The following is an 11,734-nucleotide window of genomic DNA, read 5'->3' on the forward strand; positions in this document are numbered from 1 at the left end:
TGTAATCATTCCTCCTGTTCATACTGACCATTAAAACATCCCTTCAAAATAAAATGTACAGTATTTAAAAGTTGATCTGAAGCTAATATGAAGCTTCAGCGTCCAAATGAGTCAAATCTTCATCTTCTATGTTTCAGCGTTACAGTGTTTTTAGTACCAAAGTCTCTTTTTGTTACTATACTTCCACCACAGCTCAAAAGGAAACACTAAGAGGGAATCTGATGCTATAAAGACTGTAAATGTGTCAGATATCACTTGATATGACTAACTCACACTGATGAAGCTCAATAGAAGCTGATCAATGACTTTAAATGATATCACTTCCCATTGAAAGCACATTTGAAGGGTTTTAATAGTCAGTATGAACAGGAGGAATGATTACAGAGCTGCAGATGATCCATTAAATATGATTAAAAAAAATGTCAGAAAATAGTTCTAAGAAAATGTTTAAGAAGTTTTGGCCAACAGTCTAAAACCCCAAATTTGAGAAGCTGCAACCAGCAAATATTTGGCCTAATTAAGCTGGAGGAAGAGGAAGAGGAAGGGGAAGAGGAAGAGGAAGGGGAAGGGGAAGAGGAAGGGGAAGAGGAAAAGAAAGAGTGATAAAGGTAGAGGAGGACAGGTTGTGTTATGAAGCTGAAGCTCTTCAAGATACAAAAACACAGATTACAGGAGGATGTGTGGCTTTTAAAACTTGATAAAACTTAACTAAGACTTAATTAAGACTTTTAAATGTCCTCCATCTCATCTCCTCACATTGAAAGCACATTTGAAGGATTTTAATAGTCAGTATGAAGAACAGGAGGAATGATTACAGAGAGGAAAAACATATTTTACTGCTCATATGGACACCTGACTGCTATTTTAAGACACTTCATGTAGAGGAAATAACATTTTCAGTGAAAGGACAAAAGGGTAGATTCTGTAAAATATGGTTTTACTTTTATAAATCACCTTAATAAGAGTAGAAGCTGAAATATTAATAGTTATTATAAAAAAAAGGTACTTTATTTGTCACAGTGCATTAATAATCACTTTTACTACTACTTACCCATGTACTCTTAATACAGACCCTCTATAGATATATCACAGTGTTTACAGACGTCCGCTCCTTCTTTATTTAGTATCTTTTAACTTTTAATTTAATTTTATGTAGTATCATTATTTACCTTTTTTATGCAGCTGTTTTCTTTCCCTCTATTGGTACAGCTTAAAATCTGTCTGTATATTCAATTTTGGTGTTTGTTATTAATCTATAACTTTAAATTTTGTTTTCCAGGTTTATTAAAAACAGTGTTAAAAAAAGAAAATCACATCAGATTGAGCTTTTAATGTAATTATAAGTCCAGTCATGATTTAATATTGATGCATTTTCCATTAAAATCCTTCCTAATGTAGCTTCAGGAGAAACTAAGCAGACAGCTTGTGAACATAGTTGCAGGATTTCATGTTAAAGATGCTCCACTTCAGTTTTCTCTCCTCCTCAAATGTACATATTTATGAAGTCTAACCCAGTCATTAGCATCATTTACAGCTCTCTACACTCTCTACGGCTTTATTAGAGCCTCAGTCTCATTTAAACACCTCTGATGTGAACAGCTGATTGGTCTCTAACAGGTTTCATTGTTTAAATCAAACAGGCTGATGACTCCAAACACTCACAGCTGATAGAGATGTTAATACACAAGGCAAGGACGGCCATTAGCATCACCGTCTAAAAGCTTTGGTGGAGCTGATGTTCAGTTTATGAGGAGGGGAGGGGAGTGGGGGGTGTGGGGAGGGGGGGGGGGGTCTGCTGAGCTTTAACTGACTGTGCCGTTTATTGACATGCAAACAGACTGTGTCTCTACATGTTATCTGTGCGTCTGGGTTTAGGGATTTATGAATGACAGGGTTTTTTTTTTATTGATCATATCAGTACTAAAAAATGTCCTTGCTGTTGTTGTCAGTGTTCGTGTCGTCCTCCCCGTTTTGACTGTTCCTTCTTTCTTCCTTTCCCTCCTTCCTTCCGTCTGTACTTCCTCCATCCCCCTTTCTTTCCTCCTTCTTTCCCTCCCACCTTCCTTTTTTCCTCCGTCCTCCCTTCCTTCTTTCCTCCCTTTCTTCCTTCCCTCCTTCCTTCCGTCTGTACTTCCTCCATCCCCTTTTCTTTCCTCCTTCTTTCCCTCCATCCTTCCTTTTTTCCTCCGTCCTCCCTTCCTTCTTTCCTCCCTTTCTTCCTTCCCTCCTTCCTTCCGTCTGTACTTCCTCCATCCCCCTTTCTTTCCTCCTTCTTTCCCTCCCACCTTCCTATTTTCCTCCGTCCTCCCTTCCTTCTTTCCTCCCTTTCTTCCTTCCCTCCTTCCTTCCGTCTGTACTTCCTCCATCCCCCTTTCTTTCCTCCTTCTTTCCCTCCATCCTTCCTTCTTTCCTCCCTTTCTTCCTTCCCTCCTTCCTTCCGTCTGTACTTCCTCCATCCCCCTTTCTTTCCTCCTTCTTTCCCTCCATCCTTCCTTCTTTCCTCTGTCCTCCGTTCCTTCTTACTTCCTTCTTTCCTCCGTCCTCCCTTCCTTCTTTCCTTCCCTTTCTTTCCTCCGTCCTCCCTTCCTCCTTTCCTTCCTTCTTTCTCCCTTCCCTCCTTCCTCCCTCCCTCCCTGTGACTACAAAGTGCGTTAGTACAAGGCAGGATTTAAAGGTAGAGACAGAGAGTCAGAAGTATCTTATTTTATTAACCTCAAAAATCTGCATATATTACTTTTCCTTGTATTGTGTTTTTTTCCCTTTATATGCAAATAAACTAAATTAAACTAAACTAAGAGACAGTGAAAGAATAATCAGTTCATGCTTTGTCCTGATGCTGCATTTTAAATTCTTGAGTTTTGGAGACTCTTATAATAAGTCACACAGATAATAAAACCACAGTTGAACCAAATATGCTCAGATTCAACACATCAACAACTCATTGGTCTTCAGATGAGGACAATGTCTGTGAACGCAGCTCAGTGACTACAGTTACTCCGTTCAGACAGAGACACAAACACTCTGACTCTCTGACGTCGGCTGCTATAGCAACACTATCAGGGTGCCTCGGGGGGGTTTTCCCCAAAAGGAGCAAATCTAGAGTCCAACACTGTCTCAAAGTCGAGACTCAGTGCGGCCTTACGATGACCTCGAGGCCTATAACGTAACGCCAATGAGTTATGGAAAATTCCCTAAAAGTCAGATGGCTGGAATTATTAAAATGAGGCACATGAAGGAGGAAAACAACGTGAGAAGGGAAATCAGTGAGCAGGACAAGACATTATAACGTAGAACTCATAGTTGGTCTGAGGCAGAAGTGGACTTCCTCTGATGTAGCTACTCCAACTCTTTCTCCATCTACTACAGCTTCATGTTTTATTTTACCATTATTGTTTAAGACACACCGATCAATCAATCAATCAATCTTTATTTGTATAGCGCCAAATCACAACAAAGTTATCTAAAGGCTCTTTACACATAGAGCAGGTTCTAAACCGAACTCTTCAGGTTTTAACTTTAAAGAGACCCAACATTCCCACATGAGCAACAGTGGAGAGAAAAAACTCCCTTTTAACAGGAAGAACCCTCAGAACCAGACTCAGAGTGGGAGAACATCTGCCTCGACCGGTTGGGGTAGAGAGGAGAGAGAGGAAGGATAGAGGAGAGAGAGAGAGGAAGGAGAGGAGAGAAAGGAAGGATAGAGGAGAGAGAGAGAGGAAGGAGAGGAGAGAGAGGAAGGAGAGGAGAGAAAGGAAGGAGAGGAGAGAGAGAGGAAGGAGAGGAGAGAGAGAGGAAGGAGAGGAGAGAAAGGAAGGAGAGGAGAGAGAGGAAGGAGAGGAGAGAGAGGAAGGAGAGGAGAGAGAGGAAGGAAGGAGAGGAGAGGAGAGAGGAAGGAGAGGAGAGAGAGGAAGGAGAGGAGAGAGAGAGAGGAAGGAGAGAGAGAAAGGAAGGAGAGGAGAGAGAGAGGAAGGAGAGAGAGGAAGGAGAGAGAGAGAGAGAAAGGAAGGAGAGAGGAAGGAGAGGAGAGAGAGGAAGGAGAGAGAGGAAGGAGAGGAGAGAGAGGAAGGAGAGGAAGGAAGGAGAGGAGAGAGGAAGGAGAGGAGAGAGAGAGGAAGGAAATGAGATAAAGTAAGGATAGAGGAGAGAGAGAGAGAGGAAGGAGAGGAGAGGAAGGAAGGATAGAGGAGAGAGAGAGAGGAAGGAGAGGAGAGAGAGGAAGGAGAGGAGAGAGAGGAAGGAGAGGAGAGAGAGGAAGGAGAGGAGAGAGAGGAGAGAAAGGAGAGGAGAGAGAGGAAGTAAGGAGAGGAGAGAAAGGAAGGAGAGGAGAGAGAGAGGAAGGAGAGGAGAGAGAGGAAGGAAGGAAAGGAGAGAGAGAGAGAGGAAGGAGAGGAGAGAGAGGAAGGAGAGAGAGGAGAGAGAGGAAGGAGAGGAGAGAGAGAGAGGAAGGAGAGAGAGGAGAGAGAGGAAGGAGAGGAGAGAGAGAGGAAGGAGAGGAGAGAAAGGAAGGAAGGAGAGGAGAGACAGGAAGGAGAGGAGAGAGAAGAAGGAGAGGAGAGAGAGGAAGAGGAAGAGAGAGGAAGGAGAGAGAGAGAGGAAGGAGAGGAGAGGAGAGAGAGAAAGGAAGGAGAGGAGAGAGAGGAAGAGGAAGAGGAGGAGAGAGAGAGAGAGGAAGGAGAGGAGAGAGAGAGAGGAAGGAAATGAGATAAAGTAAGGATAGAGGAGAGAGAGAGAGAGGAAGGAGAGGAGAGAGAGGAAGGAGAGAGAGAGAGAGAGAGAGAAAGGAAGGAGAGGAGAGAGAGAAAGGAAGGAGAGGAGAGAGAGAGAGAGAGGAAGGAGAGGAGAGAGAGGAAGGAGAGGAGAGAGAGAGAGAGGAAGGAGAGGAGAGAAAGGAAGGAGAGGAGAGAAAGGAAGGAGAGGAGAGAAAGGAAGGAGAGGAGAGAGAGAGAGAGGAAGGAGAGGAGAGAGAGGAAGGAGAGGAGAGAGAGGAAGGAAGGAGAGGAGAGAGAGGAAGGAGAGGAGAGAGAGGAAGGAAGGAGAGGAGAGAAAGGAAGGAGAGGAGAGAGAGAAAGGAGAGGAGAGAGAGGAAGGAAGGAGAGGAGAGAGAGGAAGGAGAGGAGAGAGAGAGAGAAAGGAAGGAGAGGAGAGGAAGGAAGGAGAGGAGAGAAAGGAAGGAGAGGAGAGAGAGAAAGGAGAGGAGAGAGAGGAAGGAAGGAGAGGAGAGAGAGGAAGGAGAGGAGAGAGAGAGAAAGGAGAGAGAGGAGAGAGAGAGGAAGGAGAGAGGAGAGAGAGAGAGAGAGAGAGGAAGGATAGAGGAGAGAAGCACAATGAAAATCAACAATGAAGCTAGAAGGTCCGGGACTGGAATCTGTCATCCGGACGTCTACAGGCCCAGATTACCTGTGAGACGAGAAAGAACAGACAACTCCGGGGAAGAAGTTTAGGTTATTGAATGCATTAATAGAACATGAATGTTAATATATATAGATGGATGGATAGAGAGAGAGAGGGAGGAGGAGAGAGGAGAGAGGAGCTCAGTGCATCATGGGAGTCCCCCGGCAGTCTAAGCCTATAGCAGCATAAGTTAAGAGCTCTAAGATCCCTAACTATAAGCTTTATCAAAAAGGAAAGTTTTAAGCTTACTCTTAAACGTAGGGAGGGTGTCTGCCCCCCCCCCCGGACCAAATCTGGAAGATGGTTCCACAGGAGAGGAGCCTGATAGCTGAATGCTCTGCCTCCTGTTCTACTTTTAGAGATACTAGGAACCACAAGTAGACCTGCATGCTGGGAGCGCAGTGTTCTAGTGGGTACATAAGGTACTATCAGCTCTTTAAGATATGATGGAGCCTGACCATTAAGAGCTTTGAAAGTGAGGAGAAGGATTTTGAATTCTGTTCTGAATTTTACGGGAAGCCAATGCAGTGAAGCTAAAATAGGATTAATATGATCTCTCTTTCTAGTTTTTGTCAGAACATGAGCATCTGCATTCTGGACCAGCTGGAGAGTCTTTAGAGACGTACAGTATGTTGACCAAAAAGGTCAACTTTTATTCTTTAAAAAAATAAAACTGAGTTGAGAGGCATATGTCTACCTCATTTCTACGCTACCTCCAGACGGTCAAACTCATTCATCCATGCATTTTATATTCCTTAAAAAAAAGCTTAAATCATATAAATGAGCGTTAGTCCTGTCTGCTCTCTGCACAACGCTTCCTCTTTCAGATATGAGTTTCAAGTAATAAGTTCAAATGGGTGTGTCACTGACTTCTTAAATATTTAATGAGTAATATCGCTGTTTGAATTGTATTTGGCATTAAATAATAAAACTAGGCGTTTACGGGAGTGATGATGAAATATGTTATAGAGGCTGTTTTAGCAGAGTGATGATTACAGGCGTGCCTCAGGAGCTTGGCTTGTCCTTTGGTGTACTTTTGGCAAAAAGAGGTTTGGAAGCCGCTGGTCCAGACTAGTCTGAGATCCAGTGTTGGTTCTGCATGCTTCAAAGGTCGTATTCAAAAGGATCATCTTGTCAATCTGAGTGTTTATAAAGAGCATGGCAGATCTCAACATTTGATTTTATTGTTTAGGTAAAAGTTGTTGCATGCAAAATATAATTAAAGACATTCGTGATGCAGATGTGTTAATCATTCACGCTTGATTTCAGTCAACTGGAACATTTTAAGTTGACAGACCATCATACACTCTGTCTCAGATTGCACACTTCTGTTAGTACACTGTGTACTTACTTGAGTAGTGTGCAAATTTCGACAGGTTAGTGTCTCAAATCAAACATGGCCGTTGCACACTTAAAGTCCCGTGTAAAGTAAGAATAAATATGTGTTCTGAGTTTGACATACCACAGAAAAGAGTGTTGTTAACCACCCTGCCAAATTTGAATGATTAAAAAAATCACCAAATATATGAAATTAGGCTTCAAAGTTGTGTAAAAATCAGCCTCTTTCTCTGCTCCCAAACGCTGAAGCCCCGCCCCCTACCAAGTGTCACCTGTCAATCAAAGTCACCACCTCTACCAGAAACATGGACGCTAGGTCTGAGAGCTTTCTGCTGCTAGCTCGGCAGCTAGCTTGGAGGTTAACTCAGCTAACTGGCTAACTGTAGACTGTAGTAGTAGTAGTAGTGTGCTGAATGTATTTCTACCTCTACAGCAGCAGGGGCGGGTTTATGCTAATCACTAAATCCTGAACACAGAAATGTTGAAACACAGTTTGTGAAGCCTTGCTCCACAATTCAAATCTAAATGGTTGAAATGCAAAGTGCAACCATCCGGGTATTCGTAGGGCCTGATTTACTAAGATCCCGAATAAAGGGTACTAAACTGCATGCATACATCAATAGATTTCGCATTTCATTCACTCTCAGTGCTCTAATAGCGTCGATTTCAGAATAATAGCTGTAAAAATCCATTGTTCACTTCCTGCTCAGCACCAACCAGCAAACACACACAGTTAGCTGCAGACTAGCTGGTGAACATAGTGGAGCATTTAGCAGCTAAAGAGCTCCAGATATTTCCCTTTAGGAGTTGGTAGAGAGTAAAAACAGTTAAAAGATGAGTGAATATTGGACTTTTTCATTCAGCAGGTGTTCAAACGTATCAACTTAACTTGTTTGTAATGGGAACGGGCCAAAAAGATCAGTCAATGCCAGCGATTGGAAGTCACACATCTTACAAACGTATCTTTAAACTTTATTTGCAATGTTTGAATAGACAGTGAAACCTCGTTTTAGGTGAGGAACAATTAGTGATACCTTTAATTTGTCCTTAATTGTGTTTTTTTTTTTCTGCCCCCCCCCCCCCCCCCTTCACCCCTGCCCCCCCCCCTTTCTTACAGTGACTGTTGGCACCAGTGAAATCCAGAAAGTGGGAAACATCTTTCTGCAGGTATGACGGCTGTGTAAACCCTCCACACACACACACACACACACACACACACACACACACACATACATGCAGATACGCACACACACACACACACACACACACATACACGCAGATACGCACACACACACACACGCAGGCACACACACGAATACACGCATATACGCACACAGACACACACACACGCAGACACACACACGCACATACACGCAGATACGCACACACACACACATACACACAGACACACATACACGCAGATACGCACACATACACGCAGGTACACACACACACACACAGACACACACACGCACAGACACACACACGCAGGCGCACACACACACACACACACACACATACACGCAGATACGCACATAGACACACCGACGCACACACACACACACAGACTTACACAAACACACACAGACACACACACACACACACACACACACACACACACACCTCTTTGTTCATGTTTCAGTTTGTTGATCACACACTTTGTCCTCTTGCAGTTGAAGCTCGTTGTCAGAAAGGGGAATTCCACTGAAAACGTCTACATGGGTGAGCGAGTCTCTGCCAAAACTGACACACACACAAAAAACCAACATGGCCGACCACATTTTGATAATCTTTCATATTTGGCAAGAACTTCAGAAATGTGCCGAACCTGATCTGAGGTTGTTGTTGTTTAAATATTTGAAACAGATCTGATATGTCCTTTCTGCCTTTCTACCTTCCTCTTTTCCTTCCTCCCTCCGTCCTCTTTTCCTTCCTCCTTCCTTTCTTCCTTCCTACCTTCCTCCCTTCCTTCTTTTCTCTGTCCTTCCTACCTACCTTCCTCTTTTCCTTTCTCCCTCCCTCCATCCTTCCTTCCTCCCTCCATCCTTCCTTCTTTCCTTCCTTCCTTCCTTCTTTACTTCCCTCCTTCCTTGCTACCTTCCTCCCTTCCTTCTTTCCTCTGTCCTTCCTACCTACCTTCCTCTTTTCCTTCCTCCCTCCATCCTTCCTCCCTCCATCCTTCCTTCGTTCGTTCCTTCCTTCCTTCCTCTGTCCTTTTTACCTTCCTTCGTTCCTTCCTTCCTTCCTTCCTTCCTCTGTCCTTTTTACCTTCTTTCCTTCCCTCCTTCCTTCTTTCCTCTGTCCTTCCTACCTACCTTCCTCTTTTCCTTTCTCTCTCCCTTTGTCCTTCCTTCCTTCGTCCTTCCTTTCTCCCTTCCTACCTTCCTCCCTTCCTTCTTTTCTCTGTCCTTCCTACCTACCTTCCTCTTTTCCTTTCTCCCTCCCTCCATCCTTCCTTCCTCCCTCCGTCCTTCCTTCTTTCCTTCCTTCCTTCTTTACTTCCCTCCTTCCTTCCTACCTTCCTCCCTTCCTTCTTTCCTCTGTCCTTCCTACCTACCTTCCTCTTTTCCTTCCTCCCTCCATCCTTCCTTCCTCCCTCCATCCTTCCTTCCTTCGTTCGTTCGTTCCTTCCTCTGTCCTTTTTACCTTCCTTCGTTCGTTCGTTCCTTCCTTCCTTCCTCTGTCCTTTTTACCTTCCTTCCTTCCTTCCTTCTTTCCTCTGTCCTTCCTACCTACCTTCCTCTTTTCATTTCTCCCTCCCTCCATCCTTCCTTCCTCCCTCCGTCCTTCCTTCTTTCCTTCCTTCCTTCTTTACTTCCCTCCTTCCTTCCTCCCTTCCTTCTTTCCTCTGTCCTTCCTACCTACCTTCCTCTTTTCCTTCGTCCCTCCATCCTTCGTTCGTTCGTTCCTTCCTTCCTTCCTTTGTCCTTTTTACCTTCTTTCCTTCCTACCTTTTTCTTCCTCCCTCCCTCCCTTCCTTCCTTCCTTCCTTTATGTAAATATGTGCTGTTTAATTATTTAACTGGAGTCCTTTCTGCTGCTGTGTTGTTTAACCCAAGCAGGAAGACTTTAAAGGAAGGGAAAATCCAGGTTGACCCACCGAGAGTTTAGATTATAATTTACTTTCATCACTTCCTGATGTTGAGTTTCTTTCATGTGAGAGATGCACAAACACACAGCGAGTAGGATGTTCATCATATTAGCTCAGAATTTAAAATATATATTATTAGCATCTAGTCTACACACACACACATTTAAATACACTCTAAATAAGTATGTAAGAGTGCGTCAAACTACATATTAGCACATTAGATTCTTCCTTAGAGACTTTATAATGAGTGCATTTCCTTCATACTACTAAATTACATACTAGTAATTATTTCAAAAGAATAACGGGGCAAACAATCCTATTTTAAAAAGTCTTAATTTATTAAGAAATGTTGCAAATTAACAACAACATATGAACCCCAAACTAATGAGGGGAACTTATAAACACTTGTTCCCATTTGTCATAAAAACTTGTGACATGTTAATGTATTTTTTGCAGTGTAACAGATTCATACCATAGTTGTTAAGTTTATCTGCTGTTTCCTGTTTTCTTCCTTCATTGCTTCCAGAGTTGACGCTCCCTCAGTTTTACAACTTCCTGCACGAGATGGAGAGAGCCAAGGCCAGCATGGAGTGTTTCAGCTGAGTGTGTGTCTCTGTGTGTGTGTGTGTGTGTGTGTGTGTGTGTGTGTGTGTGTGTGTGTGTGTGTGTGTGTGTGTGTGTCTGTCATAGGCTACTTTCAGGGACATATTTCAGACTTTCCAGTTAACTGGGGAACGTTTGTCCAAATTGTGGACTTAAGTTTTGTCCCAAATTGGGAAAAAAGGTGATTTTTGGGTCAGTGGTGCAAGTTAGAGTCATGATAAGTCTCCGGGAAATGAATGTAAGTCTGTGTAATGTCCCCAAAAGTGACCTAGGACAGTGTGTGTGTGTGTGTGTGTGTGTGTGTGTGTGTGTGTGTATGTGTGTGGTCTTTCATATGCTACTAGGACAAATATGAGACTGAAGACCAGATAATTGGGGAAGGCTAATTGAATTTCGGTCTATGTAATGTTCCCATAAGTGGCCTAGAACAGTGTGTGTGTGTGTGTGTGTGTGTGTGTGTGTGTGTGTGTGTGTGTGTGTGTGTGTGTGTGTGTGTGTGTGTGTGTGTGTGTGTGTGTGTGTGTGTGAGAGAGAGTGTGTGTGTGTTGTGTGTGTTCATGACAGGCTGTAGCTGCAGGGCAGTCTTTGGTATGTCTTACATCATTTTGTGTGTGTTTTCTCTCTCTGTGTGTGTGTGTGTGTGTGTGTGTGTGTGTGTGTGTGTGTGTGTGTGTGTGTGTGTGTGGTCCATTGAAGTGACTAAAACTAATCATAGAAACACATTTTGTTATTTACTGCTGGACGTTTATACTCAAATCTACAAATAAACTTCAATTTAAAAAAGTGAACTGACTCATTTTGTGGTCGCATTTCTTCTTCTGTGGTTTTTTGTTGTTGTTGTGAGAAACAGACGTGAACGAAACATGAAATCATTATTACATTCTTTCATCTTGTCGGTTATGAAACGTACTCCAAAACAAATACAGTAAAATGAAAAGAGAGAGTTAACCAAACCCTCGATCATGTTCAGTCCTGTTGTTTTAATAATAATATGAAGAGCTGAACAGCATCACCATGGTGACCTTTATTACACCTGAGCATATATTAACCTTCATGTCGTCCTCCCGGGTCAAATTGACCCCATCTGTTTTGACTGTTCCTTCTTTCCTCCCTTCCTTCCTTCCTTCTGTCCTTTCTTCCTTCCTCCTTCCTCGTTTCCTTTCTCCCTCCCTCCTTCCTTCCTACCCCCTCCATCCTTCCTTCCTTCCTTCTTTCGTCCTTTTTTCCTTCTCTCCTCCCTACCTCTTTTTCTTCCTTCCTTCCTTCCCTCCTTCTTTCCTTCCTTCCTTTTTTCCTTCCTACCTTCCTCTT

The 11,734-nt window shown here is 43.3% G+C and overlaps 1 protein-coding gene across 2 annotated transcripts in view; it reads left to right on the forward strand.

The window, feature by feature from the left end:
* Positions 1-11,039, forward strand: part of commd7 (COMM domain containing 7) — a 17,521-nt gene extending 6,482 nt beyond the window's left edge. Inside the window, exons 7-10 of one of the 2 annotated variants that reach the window (XR_008321193.1) lie at positions 7,847-7,896; positions 8,403-8,451; positions 10,347-10,893; positions 10,995-11,038. Coding sequence is in view for 1 of the 2 variants with exons in the window: in XM_053316907.1 (XP_053172882.1) it covers positions 7,847-7,896; positions 8,403-8,451; positions 10,347-10,423 (176 nt within the window). In the remaining variant the exon portion in view is untranslated. Of the gene's footprint in view, positions 1-7,846; positions 7,897-8,402; positions 8,452-10,346 lie in introns of both variants that reach the window. The other variant, XM_053316907.1, reaches the window with a different exon arrangement.
* Positions 11,040-11,734: the final 695 nt, after the last annotated feature.

This window comes from Scomber japonicus, chromosome 4 (assembly GCF_027409825.1).
Source record: "Scomber japonicus isolate fScoJap1 chromosome 4, fScoJap1.pri, whole genome shotgun sequence".
NCBI lineage: Eukaryota > Metazoa > Chordata > Actinopteri > Scombriformes > Scombridae > Scomber > Scomber japonicus.